We start from the raw sequence: 23,692 nt of genomic DNA on the forward strand, positions 1-23,692 counted from the left end.
CTCCCACCTCAGAGGCACAGCACTGACTCCGGGCTCCTCAATTTGGGATGATGTGTTGTCTATTCATGTATTCCACAGATGCAGGGTACATCAAGTTGATTGTGGAGCTTTAATCCGCTGCTTTTGAGGCTGCTGGGAGAGGTTTCCCTTTCTCTTCTTTGTTCTCACAGCTCCTGTGTCTCAGCTTTGGATTTGGCCCCGCCTCTGCGTGTAGGTCGCCGGAGGGCGTCTGTTCTTCGCTCAGACAGGACAGGGTTAAAGGAGCAGCCTCTTCGGGGACTCTGGCTCACTCAGGCCGGGCGGAAGGGAGGGGCACGGAGTGCGGGGCGAGCCTGCAGCGGCAAAGGTCGGCGTGACGTTGCACCAGCCCGAGGCGCGCCGTGCGTTCTCCCAGGGAAGCCGCCCCTGGATCCCGGGACCCCGGCAGTGGCGGGCTGCACAGGCTCCCGGAAGGGCGGTGTGGGCAGTGACCTGCGCTCGCACACTGGCTTCTTGGAGGCCGCAGCAGCAGCCCCAGTGTCCCACGCCCGTCACTGGGCTCCGCGCTTTCAGTCGCGACTCGCGCCCGTCTGTGGAGCCCCTTTAAGCAGCGCTCTTAATCCCCTCTCCTCGCGCACCAGGAAACCAAGAGGGAAGAAAAAGTCTTTTGCCTCTTCGGCAGCTCCAGAGTTTTCCCAGACTCCCTCCCGGCTAGCTGTGGCACATTAGCCCCCTTCAGGCTGAGTTCTCGCCGCCGGCCCCAGTCCTCTCCCTGCGCTCTGACCGAAGCCCGAGCCTCAGCTTCCAGCGCCGCGCGCCCCGGCGGGCGAGCAGACAAGCCTCTCGGGCTGGTGAGTGCCGCTCGGCACCGATCCTCTGTGTGGGGATCTCTCCGCTTTGCCCTACCCAGGTATGTGGGGAGTTTCTTGCCTTTTGGGAGGTCTGGGGTCTTCTGCCAGCGTTCAGTAGGTGTTCTGTAGGAGTTGTTCCACGTGTAGCTGTATTTCTGGTGTATCCGTGGGGAGGAAGGTGATCTCCGCGTCTTACTCTTCCGCCATCTTACCCGGAAGTCTACAGAAGATATTATTGAGAAAATTAGCAAAATATGATTAAGGTTTGTAGATTAAATAAGAGAACTGTACCCATGTTAATCTCCTGATTTTGTACATTTCTCTTGATTTTCACAATTGTACTGTGGTTGTGAAAGAGAATGTTATTATTTTTAGAAAACACACACACACACAAAACAGGAAATACTTCTCTGTTTTATGGAGATATTTAGGAGAAAATGAACAGCATGTTTTCTACTTCACTTTCAGATGACTCAGAAAATAAAATGTGTGAGAATATATATACCCAACTGAAAACATGTAAATGTACATTCATTCTCCAATTTTTTGATAGAGGGCCAAGGCTATTCCTTTTTTATTGGTTTCACTGACTATAGTTATGCCTCCTTATTCTGGAATACTCTTACATCTATACAGTCTAAGATAACCAGTTTTAGATTCTTTCAAATAGAGTCAGAGCTTAAACACATTTTTCAAGCAATCTGTATGTAGGGTCTGTATAGATTTTTAGGTTTTTTGCTAATCTTTTTCAATTCCTATTCGCATTTAATCCAATAACATCTTTTTAGTCACTCACTTTTCCAAGATGATTCACTCTTATAGAAACAACTCTTCATTGAATTCATATTTTATCCATTAGTGAAATGTTTGTTAACTATGTAGAGAACGTAAGGGTACAGGGCCTAAAATGTATCGACTAGTGACAATGTCTCTAGATAAATATTTTTGGAAGAAAGTTCCAAGGGATATTACTACTAATAAAATGAAAATAATGACGTTCACACCCACCAGCGCTGTGACGTTTCCAAGGCTGACCATAAAAGGCCAAAAAGTGGGCAGTGGCCTAATTCCTGGAAATCTTGACCCCTTCTCCAAAACAGTTGGAATAATCCTCCAACTTATTACCTATGAAATTATCCAGCCCATAAAAACTAACCACCACATATTTCAGGGCCTCTCGCCTTCTGAGATGGTCAATACTCTGTGGAGTGTGTTTCTCCCAGGGCCTCTCTTACCTTTTGAGACGGACTGCATTCTGTCTATGGAATGTGTGTCTCTCTAAATAAATCCACTTCTTACCTATAAAAATTAATTAATTGATAATGTTCCAAAAATGAAGTAAGGTGCAATGTTACATGGATCTCCCCATCACTCCCAACCAAGTGATAATAACAATGAACAGCATCAGTTGTTTTGTATACTGGGCAGACTGTTATGAACAATACTAATTAGAATATTTGGCACTAACCTATTAAGAAAAAGTTATAATTGAATCTCATTAGTCTACTCAGAAAATGTACCAAGCAGTTTTCTTTTTTCTTTGTTGAAGTGTAGTTGATTTCCAATTCTGTGTTAGTTTAATGTGTACAGCAAAGTGATTCAGTTATATATATACATTTGTTTTCAGATTCTTTTCCATTATAGGTTATTACAAGATATTGAATATAGTTTTCTGTGCTATACAGTAGGTCCTTGTTTATCTATTTTGTATATAGTAATGTATATCTGTTAATCCCAAACTCCTAATTTATCCCTCCTTCTGCTCAAGTAGCTTTCTAAGTGCCGGGAATATATCAGAGAACAAATTCTCTCCTCATTATGGAGCATATATTCAGATGTGGCAAGTCGGGGAAGGGAGATAATGACAGCCAGGAAAAAATATGCCAAATAAATAAGTAAATTATACTGTATGTTAGGAAGTGAAAGTTATATAGATTAAAAGCAAAGTGAATCCAGCAGTGGAAATATAAGGATGGAAAACTATTTTTTAAATAATTATGGGAAAGACTCGCTGAGAAGCTGACTGAGTTGCGATTTGAAGAGGGTGAGGGAATTAATGTTCTAGACAAAGGAAACAGCTAGTACAGTGGTCCCAAGAAAAGACTATGTTTGGTGTGCTTGAGGAATAACAAGGTGGGTGAAGATTAATGAGTGGAGAAGGAATAGAAGTAGATTCAGTGAACTAAGGAGGGTGGTGGTGGTGGGAGCTGGTCAGCCCCCTGCAGACCACTTTAAGTAGTTCAACTTTTACTCTGAGTGAGATAGAGAGCATTTGGAGAATTTCAAGTAAATGAATGACACAATCTGATTTAAACTGTAAAAGATTTACTCTAGTTATCTTGTTTAGAATAGATACTAGGAAGGGGTAAAGAGAGTTAGAAGGCTGAGGCAGGATTCTAGGCATCAGATAATGATGACTCTGACCAGGGTCATTGTCACAGATGGTTTATTAGTTTATTTCTAAACTAATGCAAATAGGAATCCCCAAAGAACTGGGTATAAGATATGGGAGAAAGAGAGGAAACAAGGATGACTTCAAGAATTTTTGTCAGAAGAACTGAAAGTTAGTGGTGTTTCCATCAAATATCTTTACTGTGACAGTGAGTGCTTGCTTTGGCAGAACATATACTAAAATTGGAACGAAACAGAGAAGATTAGCATGGCCCCTGCACAAGGATGACACACAAATTTGTGAAGCATTCCATATTTTTGGTGAAAGACTTGTACTCAGAAAACTATTAAGCACTGATGAAAGAAATCAAAGGTGACATAAACAGATGGAGAAATATGCCATGTCCTTGGATTGGAGAATCAATATTGTGAAAATGACTATACTACCCAAAGCAATCTACAAATCCAATGCAATCCCTATCAAACCACCAATGGCATTCTTCAGAGAATTAGAACAAAAAATTTTACAATTTGTATGGAAACACAAAAGACCCCAAATAGCCAAAGCCATCTTGAGAATGAAAAATGGAGCTGGAGGAATCAGGCTCCCCAACTTCAAACTATAATACAAAGCTACAGTAATCAAGACAGTATGGCACTGGCACAAAAACAGAAATATAGATCAATGGTACAGGATAGAATGCCCAGAGATAAACCCACACACATATGGTCACCTAATTTATGACAAAGGAGGCAAGAACATACAATGGAGAAAAGACAGCCTCTTCAATAAGTGGTGCTGGGAAAACTGGACAGCTACATGTAAAAGAATGAAATTAGAACACTCCCTAACACCATACACAAAAATAAACTCCAAGTGGATTAAAGACCTAAATGTGAGACTGGATACTATAAAACTCTTAGAGGAAAACAGGAAAAACACTCTTTGACATAAACCACAGCTCTTTTTTGACTCACCTCCTAGAGTAATGAAAATAATAACAAAAATAAACAAATGGCACCTAATGAAACTTAAAATCTTTTGCATAATGAAGGAAACCATAAACAAGATGAAAAGACAACCCTCAGAATGGGAGAAAATATTTGCCAACGAAGGAACTGACAAAGGATTAATCTCCAAAATATACAAACAGCTCATGGAGCTCAATATCAAAGCAACAAACAACCCAATTAAAAAATGGGCAGAAGACCTACATAGACATTTCACCAAAGAAGACATACAGATGGGCAAGAGGCATATGAAAATCTGCTCAACATCACTAATTATTAGAGAAGTGAAAATCAAAACTACAATGAGGTATCATCTCACACTGGTCAGAATGGCCATTATCAAAAAATCTAGGCAATAAATGCTGGAGAGGGTGTGGTGAAAAGGGAACCCTCCTGCACTGTTGGTAGGAATGTAAATTGATACAACCACTATGGAAAGCAGTATGGAGGTTCCTTCAAAAACTAAAAACAAAACTACCATATGACCCAGCAATCCCACTACTGGGCATATACCCTGAGAAAACCATAATTCAAAAAGAGTCATGTGGGCTTCCCTGGTGTCATAGTGGTTGAGAGTCCACCTGCCGATGCAGGGGACACGGGTTCGTGTCCCAGTCCGGGAAGATCCCACATGCCGCAGAGAGGCTAAGCCCGTGAGCCATGTCCACTGAGCCTGCGTGTCCGGAGCCTGTGCTCTGCAACGGGAGAGGCCACAACAGTGAGAGGCCCACGTACCGCAAAAAAAAAAACCAAAACAAACAAACAAACTCATTTTTTTAATATAAAAATAAAATATTTAGTATAGATCAGTCATAAATTAAATACACTTCAATTTTTGTTTTATCACTTCAGAGCTTTAAGTATATGCATAGATGTATGTGTACAAATACAAGTATTTTCAGATATTTGTAAAATTTTATCCTATTGTATCATAATATTCCTGCTTCCCTCACTTATAAAATAGTATGGGTTTTCCCAGTCAGTACATAGAAAGTGAATTTTTATTTTTAACAGCTACATACAATTCCATTGAATGGATGTTCTAAATTTTATTGACAATTGTCTCTTGTTAGACATATGCTTATTTGAAAACTTTCACTATCCTAAATGACTATGCATATTTACATTTGCATACTTGTCCACTTGTTTCCTCTGCATCTATGCCTATGAGTGAATTCGTAAATATCTTGGACTTAAGTGTTTAATAGTAAACACAGGGGGAAAGTCTGTGCTGTGTACATTTTGTACCCTTCTTACGGATATAAAAGGCTGAGGTTTTCTGCAAGTAACTGGGTGTGATGTTCCTGGTTTTTGCAACAGCTGCTTTCAAAAAGGGAAGAACATTACACCCTTCCGAAAAGAATCCATTTATGAAAACATTCATCTCTATGCTGACAAAATATAAAGCAATTTTACCAGAATGAACTTAGCTCACATACCACTTTTGGAATTCAACAGGAAGAATAATTTTGGTTGTCACCTAACTTACTACTCTTTTTTTTTTCTAGAAAGAATAAGAGAAATGATTCTTTTAACCATAAATAAGTGACAACATCCTTACACAGGGAATATTAACAATACAAAAAGATACAGAGATCTCAGAACCCCACCAAGTTATATTTGCCCACTTGTACTGGCACTTTATTAAGGATTTAAGTTTTGTTTGAAATTCAAATTTTCCCTTCTTTCCAATTTCTTCATCCGAAATGCAAGTTTCTGGCCTCTGGGTTTATGTTCTTCATGATGGAAAGGCATTGTATGATTTGCTTTCCCTTAAGGATTTCTGGGATCTCTTGATAAAGAGTTCAAAGAGTTTTCTACCTCTGAAGTAGGATATGCTTAAATGGAAAGGAAAGTGGGCATGGAGTAAAAATGTCACTGTGTCAATCCTTGTTCTTCTACATAATAAACAATGTTGGGTAAACCATTTAACTTATTTAAGCCTCAGTATTCTTATCTTCAAGATGAAGAAATTATTAATTATTTCACAAGGTAGCGGGCAAGAGTAAATGAAATGTACAGCACATTACCTGAGTAAAGAATGAGTCGTTTGCGACTGTTAGTAGACGAGATTAGCTTGCCTTTCACAAAAGCCTTAGTTTCCTTCTCTTTGTTCTTTTGATGTCAGAATTCAGTATTTAGTATTCCTCTTTGTCCCTGGGAACAGGTTTTCCTTCCTCATGTTCAATATCTGGTTTTTAGGGTAACTTTTCCTTAATTTTAAAAGAAGAAGTCTAATTCTTTCCAATTTTGATACCCATTTCCCAGACCTTATGATTTTGCAGAAAGGAAAAATACTTCTGCAATGTCTGCTTTCTGTTCTGGATATCCTATTCTGTAGCCCCCTCATACTGGCAATCCTGCTATTTTGTGCATGTATAACAGCACCAGCAAAATTTAATAAACCAAAGGAAGTGCCCTCTTTCCTGCATTCTTGCCTAATGGCTACAACTGGACTCTACTCCTGCCTCATATCCTATGTTTCTGTTTTTAATACTCAAGGGAACGCTTGCTCTGTCCTGTGTCCTAATCCTCTCTCATTTGGTCAGCCTGCTATTTCTCCCCACTTTGATCATTCTTATACCTTCACTATTTATTGGACCTAATTTTTAAATGACCTACTTTTATATCCTGCTTTTTTATTCTTTTAAATTTAAATCGTATATGCCTGAGTTTATTATTGTGTGCAACTTGACCACAAAATAATCCAGCTGTGAAAGCCAAAGCATCCAGCTCAGAAGACACTTTAGAAATGCAGTGAAATTCTACTATCTGGGAGGGTCTCTGGGGTCAACTTCTAATATAATAATATCTTCAGCATAAATATTTTCCATTTTTTTCCATTTTATTACTTATGTACTCATATAATTATTTAAAATAGGGTTATCTTACATTATTGGACTGGAATTTGTTTTGAACCTCCAAGTAGAGTACCAAGAACAGAGTTAATAAGTTCTGCTTTTTTAATGCTCTCATAAAACTTTTTTTGGTAACTCTCTAAGTTCTAAATTAGATAGTAAATTCTTTGAGGGCAGGGATCATATTTATTTTTATTTTACACTTATGACAGATTCTGGCATACACTGAGCTGCATTAACTAAATTACATGGACTAATAGATCCATTAAATGAAAATTTTCTGCATGGTATACTCAGACATTATCTTAGAACAAGACTCAAATGAGAGACTGTATAAAAAAAAACTTTTGAACAAAATATTTTGAAACTGCAATATATTCTTTTATTCATTTACTCAGTAAACATATTTTCATTTCGTGCCCAGTATTATGTGCCAGGCTCAAAAAAATTACTTACACTGGAGTGGTTTTTAGCTTTATCCTGTGACTTGTTTTGTTAAACTAAACTTTGTTTTTGATAATTTATCCTAAGATTCATGTTCTACATGTCTATTGATATTTTTCTATCTCTTGCAATTTTCCTTATGGGCCTTAATGACACAGTTTTACCTAGTATTTCATTCCCAAATCTTGACATTTTTAGAACTATGTTTTCCTTTACCTTTCCTGGGAGTTCCACATGCTATTACCTATTTATTTGGTAAAGAAATTTCTGCTAGTTTGATTATTAACAGACCTTAACGAGCTCATATGCAATTACTCTCTGATATGATGTTTGCGTTTTTGTCTAAGAATCATCTCATTAAGTTTTTTCATCATAATAGTTCATAATTCAGATATAGTTTTCCCCTACGTCAAGTTGCTTTCTGTGCATACATATTTTACTCTTATGTTTGAAGAAGTAAATTTTGATACATATTTCAATAATCATTTGATCCAGATGGTTAAATTTTATAAATATCTTCTCACCCAAAGGTGAAATTTTCAACATCTGAAAGTAATTCTAGTAAAAACTGTTGAAATGTATTTCTTACATAGTCATAAAGTAAATTGTAGGAAATGCTTTGGCAAAAAGTGACTAGAAGGTAAAAATTCATGTATGATTGGAAACTTTTGAAAGGGGCTGAAATCAGAGAAAAAGCAAATAAAAATCAGTGGAACTATTTTTCTAAATTAAAAATAAAAGTAAACAGTCAAAACATTCTAGAATATGTTTCTCACATACTGAGAACTAAGATTTACAGTGTTGCAGTGCCAAGTATAAACCTCAAATATGCAGGAAGATTTAAAAAGGTGTTTTTTAAGATGCAAGAAACTTGAATGAACTTTCAGGTACTGTAGCAGGATAGCAGGGCTCACACTTCTCCTTTCTCCTCTTATCAGTTCAACCGAGAAGGTCCTGAATTCAAACTCATGTTGACGGTGATTCCCTTTACTTCTCAGAAAAGGAGATTGGTTAAATTCATAAATCGTTTCTTGTTTCTTGGAGCCATATATGCATGGGCTATGTCAATAGAGTACTGAAATTAACAACCCTGTAGGGCTTTCATCTGCTCTACATTGCTGTTTTTTTCTCTTCACTTGTCTAGTGTCAAGTTAAGTAAAAAATTATCTTTCTTGTCTAATTTCTAAGACATTACAATTTGAACTTTTTTATGTTCCTTCAAGATACATATTATTCCTGTTTTTGAAACCACTAACCTTTAACTCTCCTTTCAGTCAAACTTTTACTGTATCTATTACTGGAAATTGCAGTGGCCAGTTGCAGGATAAGAGAAGTGTCATCTATCACATTTCTTTAGGACATTTTACAGGGGCTAGAAGAAAATATTTACACAATGGTCTGGTGAAAAAAAAAAGTGGGATGGGAATAATGGGAAGTGGCCCCTTTCTTGTAGGATTGCAGTGTAATTGCTTCTGAGATTAGTAAGAATGATGAATTGTTACACAATGGTGGGGAAGTTCTGAGTGGGTGACCCAGAGAGACATTGTCATTGGATTTTGTTCTGCTCTAGCTTATCTCCCCTGGCAATGATCATTGCTAAAAAGAAAATGAACAGATAGGAACCATTTTAAATGATCTCAGTCCTCACCTGGGCCCTCAGTTCTGTCAGTAGGCTCATTCTACCACAATCTGTGCTATGTCACTTTCTCATATTTCACAGGAAAAAAAATCACTTCACTGAAGTGCTTCTCACCAAATTCCTTATCGCCCTCTACATCACAAATCAAAAACCTCTTGCCAGTCCTCATTTTATTTGATATGTCAACATTATTTGACACATGGACTATTTTCTTTTTGTTTGTTTGTTTCTAATATTTTATTTTCTTGAGTATAGTGTTTCATTCTCCAGGATTTTCTCGTATATACCTGAGCATTTCTCCTCCCTTTTTTTTTGAAAACTTTTTCTGCTTTATTTAACCACTCCATACTGGAGTTTCTTGTATGTTCATCATTACCCATACTCTCGTGGTAAATGACCTCTTTGATTTCTGTGTCTTCAATTGCCATCTGCATACTCCCAAGCTTACATCTCCAGTCCAGATTTCTCCTCCATGATTCTTAATTGCACATGTATTGTTTACTCATTGCCTCCTCTTGGATTTTTCAAAGAGATTTCAAATGTCACACGTGCCATTTTGAACTTGTTACCTTTCATTCCAAATCTGCCCTTTTTCCATCCAGTGTCTTTATCATAGTTAATGATAACCTTATCTGTTGTGCAATCCATAAGCTTGAATTCTTTCACCCCTTCACCATCAATCATCAAAGTTTATCTTTTAGACTACCAGAATGTATTTTGCCCATATCCACATGTTTTTTTTCTCCCTCTATTCTTGGATCTCAAGAAGACGTAATAGAATCACTGATATCCTTGAGCTATGGCACATTGTCATTATCCGTACATGTGTACACCTTATTTATTTAGTCAGTCAGTCGTTTATTTCTAGGAATAATGAAATGCTGTTGAACCCACCACTACATCCAACATCCATACCACATGTCATTTATTCCTGAGCATCATTAAAGCCTCCTATCTTGCATTATTACATCTACTTTTGCCCTTTTGCAAGCTCTTTTTATAATGTAGCCAGAGTAATTGTTGAAAACAGAAATTTGACCATATTACTATCTTGTTGGCTACCAATCAGGATCTTCTTTATGCCCTTAAGAAAAAGTTCTTAACATGGCTTTGAGTGTTCTGTGAGATCTGTCCCTGCTCTGCCTCTAAACTCATCAAATGCCAATCTCATCCTCAGTTTCTATGTTGCAGCCATACTGCATTTGTAACTCCTTCAGTGAAACAGTCTATTTCTTACCTCATGAACTAGAAACATGCTTTCCCTTCTGCCTGGAGAACGTTCTGTTCTCTTACGGTAGCTATATAACTCATCCTTCAGAGCTCACCTTATAGGACACTTTCCCTAGGATGTCATACAAACCCTCTAGAATTGGTTGTAAGAGGTTAAGTCCACTTGCTGTGTTCTTGCCCTCTATATCACGTAGAACAATTTATTTGCTTATGTTTATGTCTATCATCCCTCCTAGACTATATGCTCAATAAAATGAGAGGCCTTGAATGAATGAATTCCTACTGTATCCCAAGAAGCTAACAGCATTTAATACAAGTAGACATTTAAATATATTTGTTTATTAAATGTAAAAATATAAAATATGGAGTGGAAACCATATTGTATTGAGTTTAGCTGGGTGAAAGGAAAAGCAAATTGTGAACAAAAACTGCTTTCTCACAAAGAACTCTTAAAAAGGAAAAGCTGGAGTTGCAAGTCTTTGCTGAAGGATATTGGGAAACTCAAATATCAAATGCTGAGGAATGTCAAGTACGAACATGAAATCTCAGCTACCAGGAATAGATCAGAGTCTAGAGTTAAAGCAAAGAGTTTATATTACAGGATGTGTGGTGGGAAAAGAGCAAGAAAAGATTGAGAACAAGAAGAAAGGTCAGTGTCAGATTATCCATAACATATTCAATAATTGCTGTGTACAAAAAGTGTAGTTGTGTTTGACTAGCTTAAAGAACAAATGCGGGCTTCCCTGGTGGCGCAGTGGTTGAGAGTCTGCCTGCTGATGCAGGGGACACGGGTTCGTGCCCCGGTCAGGGAAGATCCCACATGCCGCGGAGCAGCTGCGCCCGTGAGCCATGGCCGCTGAGCCTGCGCGTCCGGAGCCTGTGCTTCGCAATGGGAGAGGCCACAGCAGTGAGAGGCCCGTGTACCGCAAAAAAAAAAAAAAAAGAACAAATGCAAGGCTAAGCAAATGATAATTTTCAAGGGGATAGTGAACATGGAGGGGCATCCATAACGTAATTTGGTAGAGAAAAATAATTCATACTCAATATGGGTGTAATCTAGGCCAGCTGTAAACCATAAAAGTGTGATATTAGGTAGGTTAGCCATGGCAATTGTTGGATGGAGTAGAGAGAAAGATATCCAGTCTGTGGCTGGTGATAAAATGGTACAAAGACAACATATTGCTTTTGTCTCATAAATATCTGTTGGAAGGCAGGACCCCCAGTTTTGAAGCACTCATTGATTTGGAGAGGAAATCAAGATAGTAAGTGAAGCATAAGTGGATCATCTGGAACCAATTACTGGAATTGGTACATGACAAAAACTATCACAAAGCATGAACAATAGCAGAAGTCCATTTACTAGAATTAGGGGAAAAGAAAACCGATGTATGATGGAATCAAAGCCAACTATTAGTCAGTAAGCAGCCTGTAATGAACTATTTGTACACAACAAGCATCACATTATGCCAACATCCACACTTTATATGTTCAATGTAAATGATGAGTTTACAAGTGTGAAGCTTAAATTTGTACTCAATGTGCTAGAATATTAGGGAAAATAATATGAGAAAAGGACAATATTGAGTTAATTAAGGTGAAGAGCACAAAGGAGTCAGAACACATTGCACTCTGGGGTTTTTAGGGGAAAAAAATCAGATATGAGGGGCAAAGAACTTTCAAGAAAAGTTGAAAAATAATAGCTGAAGAATTTGAAACCAAGGGAGTCCTGGCACTCTGTCACAAAGGATAGTTAGGTCTAGATGACCATTCTCCATGAACTGCAACAGAAGACTAGGTAATTAATGGACTGTTTATTCAGTTATTGGTAGTGCCTAAAAAAGGAAAAATTGATAAGCATTACAAAGAAACTATAACTCAGGCAAATTAGAAAGAGAACACAGATATTCTCAACAATTGGGTGGTGGAAAGCTGAGTAAGGCATGGGTGTGTTCCATGGTTTGTATAATAATACTATAAATTTGTAATTTGTATGTAGAGATTTTTTTAAACAGCAATACAGAAGTTTATTTCATTGTAAAAACACTAGGTGATTCTAACAAAGCTAATGACTTCATTTAGAGAAGGAATAAATGGGAGAAAGGACACAAGGACTTTGCTAACAAGCCCAAAATCTGTTCCAAAATCCAAAATGAGTTCCAAAATCTGGTACCACCTCTTTCTCTATTCCTGTTCCTTCTTCCCTTTGCCATGCACAAGCCCATATAAAAATATAAAAGTTTTCCTACCAAATTATCTTCTAACTTTCAGGTCCACTCAAAAATGTTCACATCTTCAGTTTTCCCCAAAATGGTTCTCATTGAAGGGTTTGCCTTGCACCATGTATTGCTGTAAACCTGAAAGATGGGGCTAATGCTAGAGTTTTCCCTTTTCTTTTTTTTTTTTTTTCTAAATATCCCAATAACCTGCACAGTAGGTATTAATCACACTGTTTTTTTGTTGTTGTTGTTGTTTTTTGTTTTTTTAAAGAAGATGTTGAGGGTAGGAGTTTATTAATTAATGTATTTATTTTTGCTGTGTTGGGTCTTCGTTTCTGTGCGAGGGCTTTCTCTAGTTGTGGTAAGCGGGGGCCACTCTTCATCGCGGCGCGGGGGCCTCTCACTATCGCGGCCTCTCTTGTTGCAGAGCACAGGCTCCAGACGCGCAGGCTCAGTAGTTGTGGCTCACAGGCCTAGCCGCTCCGCGGCATGTGGGATCTTCCCAGACCAGGGCTTGAACCTGTGTCCCCTGTATTAGCAGGCAGATTCTCAACCACTGCGCCACCAGGGAAGCCCAGTTTTCCCTTTTCTTTATCCTCCATCAAAAAGCATTCACTGCGACTTCTCTGTTGGTGTAGTGGTTAAGAATCCGCCTGCCAATGCAGGTGACGTGGGTCCGAGCACTGGTCCGGGAAGATCACACATGCCGCAAAGCAACTAATCCCGTGCGCCACAACTACTGAAGCCTGAGTGCCTCTTGCAGAACAACTAAGCCTGTGTGCCACAACTACTGAAGCCTGCGCGCCTAGAGCCCATGCTCCACAACGAGAGAAGCCACCACAATGAGAAGCCCGCGCACCGCAACAAAGACCCAATGCAGCCAAAAATAAATAAACAAACAAACAAACAAATAAATAAGTTTATTTTTTTAAAAAAGCTCACTAAGTTTTTCTAAACAGCTTTATTGAGGTAAAATTGATATACACTACTCTGCACATATTTAAAGTGTTCAGTTTTTTATTTTTGATAAACAAGTGTGTACCTGTGAAACTATCAACACAATCAAGACAATGAACATATCAATTACCCTCTGAAAGTTGTGTCATTTTTACCCCTTGGTGTAATCCCTCCTTTTCACCCTTCCCAATCTATCCCTAAGCAACCACTCCTTCCAGTCACAATAGATTAGTTTGCATTTTTCAGAATTCTATATAAATAAGATCGCAAAGTATAAGATTCATTGCTGTTATAACACGTATCAACAGTTCATTCCTTTGTAATGCTAAGTAGTAGTCCCACTGTTCGTTTACCCATTCACCAGTTGAAGGACATTTGGTTTGTTTCTAGTTTTTGTCCATTACAAATAAAAGTGGTGCAAACATTCATGTACAAGTCACTAAATGGGTATATGTTACCATTTTTCTTAAGTAAAACCTTAGAAGTTTGTTTAGTGTTCAAAAAATAATTGCCAAATTATTTTTGAAAGTGCTTACATCATTTAAATTCCATTAAGACTGTAGTATCTAGGAATCCTTTGCCTAGCCTAAGTTCACGAAGATTTTCTCCTCTGTTTTCTTTTAAAAGTTGTGTAGTTTTAGGTTTCATATTTATGTCTATGATCCCTTTTAAGTTAATTTTTGTATATGGCTTAAGGATTGAAATTTACATTACTGCATATGGATAGCCAATTGTTCAGCACCATTTGTTGACAATATTATATACTTTGTCAAAAATCAGTCATGGTTATGCTAATACAACAGTGTCTTTATTATGGCAGCTCTATAAATAAGTCTCAAAATAGGCTAGTGTTAATCCTCCAATGTGTTCATCACTTTCAAATTTGTTATGGCTATTCTAGACCCTTTGCAGTTCCAAATAAAATTTAAAATCAATTTTCCAGTTTTTATGAAAAAATGCCCACTGGGATATTGGTTCTGGTTACATTGAATTTAGAAATCAAATTGTGAAGCATTGAAATCTTAATAATATCTTCTAACCCAAGAATGCAGTATACCTCTCAAATTATTTAAGTCTTCTTTAATTTCCTTCAGGAATATTGTGTAGTTTAGAGTATATAGGACTTTCACATTTTTGGTCAAATTTATTCCTAAATATTTTGTATAATTTTGATACTACTACAAATGGAATTTATTTTTTCAATTTTAATTTCTGATTTTTTTGTTGCTTGATTTTTGTATATTGATCATGTATCCTGCAACCCTGCTAAACTCAATTACTAGTTCTAGTGGTCTTTTTGTAGATTCTATTAGATTCTTTTCTATTAGATTGTAATCATCCTACACAGACGATTGTGTCATCTGCAAAACAAGACTGTTTTACTTCCTTTTCAATATGGATGCTTTTATTTCTTTACCTTGACTGATTGTACTGGTTAGTATCTCCAGTACCATGTTGAATAGAAATGATTAAAATGAACATTTTTGTCTTTTGATCTTAAGGAGAAAGCATTCAGTCTTTCAGCATTAAGTATGATTTTAGCTGTAGGTTTTTCATAGGTGCCCTTTATGTACCTAGTTCACTATTATTCTTAATATTGGCAATTTATGCCTGTCTTTTTCCTAATCAGGCTAGTTTTAGTTTTAACCATTTTATTTGCATTCTCAGGGAACCAGGTTTGGGTTTCATTTATATTCTCTATTTTTCTGTTCTTTATTTCATTGATTTCAGCTTTGATCTTTAGTAATTTCTAACTTCTACTTACTGGGTTGAATTTTCTCTTCTTTTTTCTAGTTTCTTAAATTGATGCCATTAATTGAGACCTTTCTTCTTTTTTAATGTAGGTGTTTAGTGTCATAAATTTCCCCTTAAGTACTGTTTTAGTGACATCCCACAAATTTTGATGTGTTGTATTTTCATTATTATTCATTCCTAAATATTTTTAAATTTCTTTTTTGATTTTTTCTTTTTGAACCCAACAGCACATTAAAAGGATCATACACCATGATCACGTGGGGTTTATCCCAGGGATGCAAGGATTCTTCAATATATGCAAATCAATCAATGTGATACACCATATTAACAAACTGAAGAATAAAAACCATAAGATCATCTCAATAGATGCAGAAAAAGCTTTTGACAAAGTTCAGCACTGATTTATGATAAAAACCGACCAGAAAGGAGACATAGAGGGAACTTACCTCAACATAATAAATGTCACATATGACAAACCCACAGCCAAGATTGTTCTCAATGGTGAAAAACTGAAACCATTTCCACTAAGATCAGGAACAAGACAAGGTTGTCCACTCTCACCACTATTATTCAACATAGTTTTGGAAATTTTAGCCACAGCAGTCAGAGAAGAAAATGAAATAAAAGGAATCCAAATCAGAAAAGAAGAAGTAAAGCAGTCCCTATTTGCAGATTACATGATACTATACATAGAGAATCCTAAAGATGCTACCAGAAAACTACTAGAGCTAATCAATGAATTTGGAAAAGTAGCAGGATAAAAAATTAATGCACAGAAATCTCTTGTATTCCTATACACTAATGATGAAAAATCTGAAAGAGAAATGAAGGAAACACTCCCATTTACCACTGCAACAAAAAGAATAAAATACCTAGGAATAAACCTACTTAAGGAGACAAAAGACCTGTATGCAGAAAACTATAAGACACTGATGAAAGAAATCAAAGATGATACAAATAGATGGAGAGATATACCATGTTCTTGGATTGGAAAAATCAACATTGTGAAAATGACTATACTACCCAAAGCAGTCTACAGATTCAATGCAATCCCTATCAAACTACCACTGGCATTTTTCACAGAACTAGAACAAAAAATTTCACAATTTGTATAGGAAAACAAAAGACACCAAATAGCCAAAGCAATCTTGAGAAAGAAAAATGGAGCTGGAGGAATCATGCTTCCTGATTTCAGGCTATACTAAAAAGCTACAGTAATCAAGAGAGTATGGTACTGGAACAAAAACAGAAATGTAGATCAATGGAACAGGATAGAAAGCCCAGAGATAAACCCATGCACCTATGGTCACCTTATTTTTGATAAGGGAGGCAAGAATATACAATGGAGAAAAGACAGCCTCTTCAATAAGTGGTGCTGGGAAAACTGGACAGCTACATGTAAAAGAATGAAATTAGAACACTCCCTAACACCATACACAAAAATAAACTCAAAATGGATTTCTTCTTTGACCACTGGATTATTAAAAGTGAGCTATTTTGGCTTCCAAATATTTGAGGTTTTCCAAAGATATTACTGTTATTGATTTCTACTCCCATGTGATCAGAGAAGATATTTTGTATGATTTGAATTACTTTAATTTGTTGAGAATTCATTTATGCCCCCAAACATTATCTTAGGAAGTGTTCCATATGCACTTGAAAAGAATGTAAGTTCTGTTGTTATAGGAAGAAATATTCTATATATGTTGTTCAGGTTATGTTGATTGATAGTATTGTTCAGTTCTATTCCTACTGATTTTCTTCCTACTTGTTTTACAAATTGTTGAGAGACATTTTGAAATCTCCTACTATAATTCTGGATTTGCTATTTCTCCTTGCAGTTTTATAAGTTTTTGCTTCATGGATTTTGAAGCTCTGACGTTAATTTCACAAACATTTAGGATTGATACGCACTCTTGATAAATGCACCATTTATCATTATGAAATGATTTTCTTTATTTCTGGACATATTTATTCTCTGAAATCACTTTGTGCTAATTTTAACCTAGTTACTCTGTCTTCCTTTAAATTGGTGTTAGCATGGCATGTCTTTTTCCAACCTTTTACTTTTATTCTACTTTTTCTTTATATTATTTAGACATTATATAGTTGAATTTTGATTTTTAATCCAGTCTGCCAATTTCAGCTTTTTAAGTGGGTGTGCTCTATTTACATTTAATGTGATTATAGATACAGTTGGGTACAAATCTACTATCTTGCTCTTTATTTTCTACTTCTCCAATCTATTCTTTGTTCATTTTCCTTCCTTCCTTTTATGCCTTCTTTTGGATTAATTAAATACTTTTTATGATCTCATATTATCTACTTTATTGGCTTATTAGCTGTAACTCTTTGTTTTATTATCTTAGTGGCTGCTTTAGGTTTATAGTATACGATTTTAGCTCACCATAGTCTGCCTTTGACTACTTTACATAGAGTAAATAAACTTTATAATAATATTCTTTCATTTGTGTTTTCACCCTTTGTGTTATTTTCATACATTTTCCTTTTACATGTTATCAGCTCACCTTGTATAGCTGTTATTCTTGTTTAAACAATCAATTATTTTAAAAATAATAATGATAAAAACCACATATTTACCTATGTAGTTGCCATTTCTGGTGCTCTACATTCCTTGTGTTGAACCATATTTCTATCTAATGCCATTTTTATTCTGCCTGAAAGACTTCCATTAACATTTCTTGTGGTGTGGGTCTACTGGTGATGAATTATTTCAGCCTTTTAAAGTGAAACAAAAAATCTTAAAATTTGTATGGAAACACAAAAGACCCCGAATAGCAAAAGCAATCTTGAGAAAGAAAAATGCAGCTGGAGGAATCAGGCTCCCTGACTTCAGACTATACTATAAAGCTACTGTAATCAAAACAGTATGGTACTGGTACAAAAACAAGAAATGTAGATCAATGGAACAGGACAGAAAGCCCAGAAATAAACCCACACACCTATGATCAAGTAATCTATGACAAAGGAGGCAAGATTATACAATGGAGAAAAGACAGTCTCTTTAATAAGTGGTGCTGGGAAAACTGGACAGCTACATGTAAAAGAATAAAATTGGAATGCAGCTTCTTAACACATTGATTGAAAGTCTTACCTGAGCAGGTAACTTCTTGTAAAAGAATAAAATTAGAACACTCTCTAACACCATATATAAAAAATAAATTCAAAATTGATTAAAGACCTACATGTAAGACTGAATACTATAAAACTCTTAGAGAAAAATGTAGGCAGAACACTCTTTGATATAAATCGCAGCAATATCTTCTTTGATCCATCTCCTAAAGTAATGGAAATAAAAACATAAATAAACTAATGGGACCTAATTAAATTTAAAAGCTTTTGCATAGCCAAGGAAACCATCAACAAAACAAAAAGGCAACCTACTGAATGGGAGAAAATATTTGCAAATAATATGACCAACAAGTTGTTAATATCCAAAATATATAAACAGCTCATGCAGCTCAACATAAAAAAAAAACCAAAAAAAACCCCTTATTTAAAAATGGGCAGAAGACCTAAATAGATATTTCTCCAAAGAAGAAATACAGATGGCCAACAGGCACATGAAAAGATGCTCAACTTCACTAATTATTAGAGAAATGCAAATTAAAACCACAATGAAATATCACCTCACACCAGTCAGAATGGCCATCATCAAAAAGTCTACAGACAATAAATGCTGAAGAGGGTGTGGAGAAAGGGAACCCTCCTATGCTGTTGGTGGGAATGTAAATTGGTACAGCCACTATGGAGAACAGTATGGAGGTTCCTTAAAAAAATAGAGCCACCATGATCCAGCAATCCCACTCCTGGGCATATATCTGGAGAAAACCATGGTTCCAAAGTATACATGCACCCCAATATTCATTGCAATACTGTTTACAATAGCCAAGACATGGAAGCAACCTACATGTCCACCAACAGATGAATGGATAAAGAAGATGTGGTACTTATATACGATGGAATATTACTCAGCCATAAAAAAAGAATGAATTAATGCCATTTGCAGCAACATGGATGGACCTAGAGATTGTCATACTGAGTGAAGTAAGTCAGATAGAGAAAGACAAATATCATATGATATCACTTATTTGTGGAGTCTAAAAAAATGGTACAAATGAACTTATTTACAAAACAGAATAGAGTCACAGATGTAGAAAACAAACTTATGGTTACCAGGGGGGAAAGTGGGGGTGGGGGGAGGCGGAAGGACAAACTGGGGGATTGGGATTGACATATATACACTTATATAAAAAATAGATAACAAATAAGGACCTACTGTAGAGCACAGGGAACTTTTCTCAATACTCCATAATGACTTATACAGGAAAAGACTAAAAAAGAGTGGACATATGCATATTTATAACTTATTCACTTTGCTGTACACCTGAAACTAACACAACATTGTAAGTCAACTATACTCCAATAAAAATTTTGAAAAAGAAAAGAAATGCAAGTGCTGTCTGTAGGTAATCTGCACAAAATTATTCATTAGACACATTTGATTATGCAAATAATATTAAAAGTTGTTATAACAATCAAGCTTTAGTGATTTAATTATATTTTGCCTATTTTACTTTAATTTTGACATAATTTAACTACAAAACAATAGCTATTTTATGCTTCTAATATATTAGTCCAAAACAAAGTGCAGAAATTTAAAATATTCAATCCAATAACAACAGTATATGAGTCAATATTTCCCCTTTAATTTTTATAAATCTGTAGTGAATGTTTCTCAGTTTTCTTTGGTTGTTTCATGTCCCAAATGGAAGAAAACATCAGCACGAAAGAGAACATCCCTCTTTTGATTACTTCCCTTTTCTGGTTGACTCCACCTCCATTATGAAGTCTTTCTGTTTTTTTGTGGCTGTGAAATGATTTTTAGAATTCTTAGTGGTCCTCTTCTTTAGGAGACCATTCCTAGGGAATAATACAAGAAGATTTAAGTATCATAAAACTTTGGAATGGACAAACTCAGAATGGTGCTACATGAAAACTCTGGATGTGCTGGTAAAAGCTTCTCATTTGTTCTATTTACCCTTTAATGGAGTATAGCAATATTCTGGCAGTCAGTGGATCTGATTTTATAGTGATGGGCATCAGGAGGGTAAGTTATAGGAAAAGGGCAATAAGCCTATAAGGCAGTACGTTTTATCTTCCATAGATTCGAAATTGAAGATGTGAGATAAGGATTAGATTTGGCATCAAGTCTGTAAAACTGCTGAGGTGCAATTAAGTAAGGAACTAAAATTAACTGAATTGTATTGAGTTTGAAACTAACAGTCGTTAGAAAAATAGAACAAGTAGGAATGCATATTGATTGAAAGTTGACTCCCTAGAGAACATTTAGAATAACACACCTGAGTGTTGAAATCTACTTCGTAACCTATGTAGATGCATTAAACTTATTTAGCATTCTTACTCTTTTTTTTTTCAAGCTTTTAGACTGAGGTATAACATACCACATGAAAACATAGGTCATCAATGCACAGTTCAGTGAGTTATCGCAGAGAGGTGACTATCATAGCATTTTTACTTTTAAATTACTGTTGGGTGAGAGTAAGAAGGAGAATTGAGTGATAGAGCATTTTATGCTATTTTTGGAGATAAGGCCCAATAGTGGGGTTTTCAAATATGACCTTTGTCACTTTTTCCTCCAATGTATGGTTCAACTACTATTTAGCAGGCACTGTGCCTGGTACTGGTGAAACTGGTGAACATGATGGATATAATTCATTCCCTCATGGAACTTGTCATCTAATAATGTGGATCCGGTAGGCTTGGAGATGAGGGTGTCAGTGGTTGAATATTGCTCTGTGCCTGAAGGGAGAACTGCCCGCTTCTAAGTTTCATCAATGCCTTTTCCGTTTTCCAGGTTTTAAGGCTCAATCTTGCAATGCTTTTTCCATCCCCAACTCTCTTCTAATTCCTCACCCCTAGATTGCCTATAAACATGAACGTTTTCAAAGCTATTTCACTGAGGCTGTATGATCCTGGGTATGAATTTTTCCTGTCTGCCTTGCCATTTAGGGGGAAGGAGATTCTGTCTTGGTTTGATCTTCTTTGTTAACCTCAAACCTCTGAAACCATCTGTCTCCTCCAAAGCCTCTTTTTGGGAAGACTCTACTTTTGCTCTCTTTTGTCTTTTCACAGAATTTAGAAGATGTTCTGCCCACCTAAGTCCCTTCACTATTGCTGTGGTCTCAGTTCTCAGTGCCTGTTTGGTCACCAGTTCCCTTGGTGAGTACATGGTCAGATTTACTCACAACCTTAGCCCACTGTGGCAAGAGTCACTAAAAAGCAAATAATTCTCCTGAAGGCTAAATAGCATCTAAAAACATGCTTCATGGTTTCAAAGTAGAAGATAATAGGAAAATATCTCCATTTCACTTTCCATTTGAGTCAATAAGTTTCAGTCAGATTTTTAACTAGCATTTTTAAAATTCATGGTATTTCCCATATATGTGTGAAATAGGCACTAAGTGCCTTACAGCTGCTCTTTTCATCCTCACCCTCAGCCTTCTATCTACTGATCTTAGGATTCTGGAGAAACCTACATAGCTTATCCCTATAAAATTTTGTAATATCTTTTTTTATAGTAAACTATCCATGAGAATATATAAATTGACGTTATAAAGAATATCAGCCATTAAATAAAGATATCATACAGTATTGGATTACCCAGATTTACTGGTTTTATGTCATTGCTTAATTTGAAGCCTGTGATACTGATATTTGTTTTTTTAATTTCTATGAAATAATATTCTCCCATTTTACCATGGATAGGTCCAGAAATATTTCTTGAATCTGGCTTTGAAAAATAAATAAGTAATCTAAAGACTAATAGTTTTCTACTTGCTCTTTGGATCTTGATCAATTGCTGCCTTTACCTATTGTTACAGGAGGAACAGACAAGGAGCTGAGGCTGACAGCTGGTGAAAACAAGTGTTCTGGGCGAGTGGAGGTGAAAGTCCAGGAGGAGTGGGGAACTGTGTGTAATAATGGCTGGGACTTGGCCGCAGTCTCCGTTGTTTGTAGGCAGCTGGGATGTCCAACTGTTATCAAAGCCACTGGATGGGCTAATTCCAGTGCAGGCTCTGGACGCATTTGGATGGATCATGTTTCTTGTCGAGGGAATGAATCAACTCTCTGGGACTGCAAACATGATGGGTGGGGAAAGCATAACTGTACTCACCAACAGGATGTTGGAATCACCTGCTCAGGTAAGACTTGCATAAGTCAAGCCTTAACATGAAATGCTTTGTGAAAAAAAATCTATGGGTTAAAAATTAAAAGGAGCCAGTTTTCTGTAAGTAATCTAGTCCATGTATAAAATTACCCAATCCATTGCTAAAAGACCAGAAAACACATGACAAGGCCCATATTTAAAAAAAAATCAAAAGAGATTTTGAATACTACAATCAATGAGGAAGTGACTAGCTTCAATTTCATATTAAGTAATCCTACTATAACTTTCTACTTCTACATAAAAATATCATGATATCTAAGTTAATTCCTTATCCCCTTTCCCCATAAAATGATGCTTTCATGCATTGGCCCATAAATCATGACCCTTTTGCCCATTAATTGATAATCAACTTACTCTATCAGGAAATAAATATTCTTAGCACTAATCATTTTTTGTTGGAGGAAGGATGTTTTCCAAAGTAGAATTGCTTCTTCCACTGTACAATGCTATTCATTTACTATTACAAGGTAGTTTTAATTTATAAAACATTTTATAAGTTTCATCTCACTTGTCCTTACAATAGCCCAGACCTTTCTGCTGACAAATCCCAAGGTCATGTTTCTGACCCAGTTCAGATTCCTGGGCTTCCAATTTCTCTTTGCTCATGTCATTGACCTTTATGCAACTTTATCACCACCCAGCCTTTCTATTAGAGATCATCTCCTCCATAGGACTGATTTTAGAAAGGACTAATCTCTATCCAGGCATGGTGGTGTAATGGGAGCAACACAGGCTAGTATCTAGAAAATTGCTCAGCTGCTCATTAAAGCTATTATTTTGAGCAAGTTGCTAAATCTTTCTAAACTCCAGTTTCTGAGCACCCAATGATATAATACATGTAAAGCTGCTGGTACACTGGTAGGTAATAGGTGTTAAAAATTAACATTAGTTTCCTCGTGGCTCACTGCTTCTCATTACCTAGACAACTCATTTCTCTTTCTTCTTCCTTCTCTTCCTCCATTCTTCTCCTCTTCCTCCTTCTTCTTCTCTTCTTCTTGTCTTTTATTGTTAATCATTTTGCAGGGAAAGATAAGAAATAACAATTGTAACATCTACAGCAAAGTTAAAAATGATAATAAATCTTGCCA

The 23,692-nt window shown here is 36.4% G+C and overlaps 1 protein-coding gene across 2 annotated transcripts in view; it reads left to right on the forward strand.

The window, feature by feature from the left end:
• Positions 1 to 20,268: 20,268 nt before the first annotated feature.
• Positions 20,269 to 23,692, forward strand: part of CD163 (CD163 molecule) — a 36,208-nt gene continuing 32,784 nt past the window's right edge. For both annotated transcript variants that reach the window (XM_082636549.1, XM_082636548.1), the window contains exons 1-3: positions 20,269 to 20,365; positions 21,509 to 21,595; positions 22,258 to 22,578. In XM_082636549.1, the coding sequence (XP_082492675.1) occupies positions 20,320 to 20,365; positions 21,509 to 21,595; positions 22,258 to 22,578 (454 nt within the window). In that variant the 5' untranslated portion in view covers positions 20,269 to 20,319. The remainder of the gene's footprint in view (positions 20,366 to 21,508; positions 21,596 to 22,257; positions 22,579 to 23,692) is intronic.

Source organism: Mesoplodon mirus, assembly GCF_964341445.2.
Source record: "Mesoplodon mirus genome assembly, chromosome: 11".
Taxonomy (NCBI): Eukaryota; Metazoa; Chordata; class Mammalia; order Artiodactyla; family Ziphiidae; genus Mesoplodon; species Mesoplodon mirus.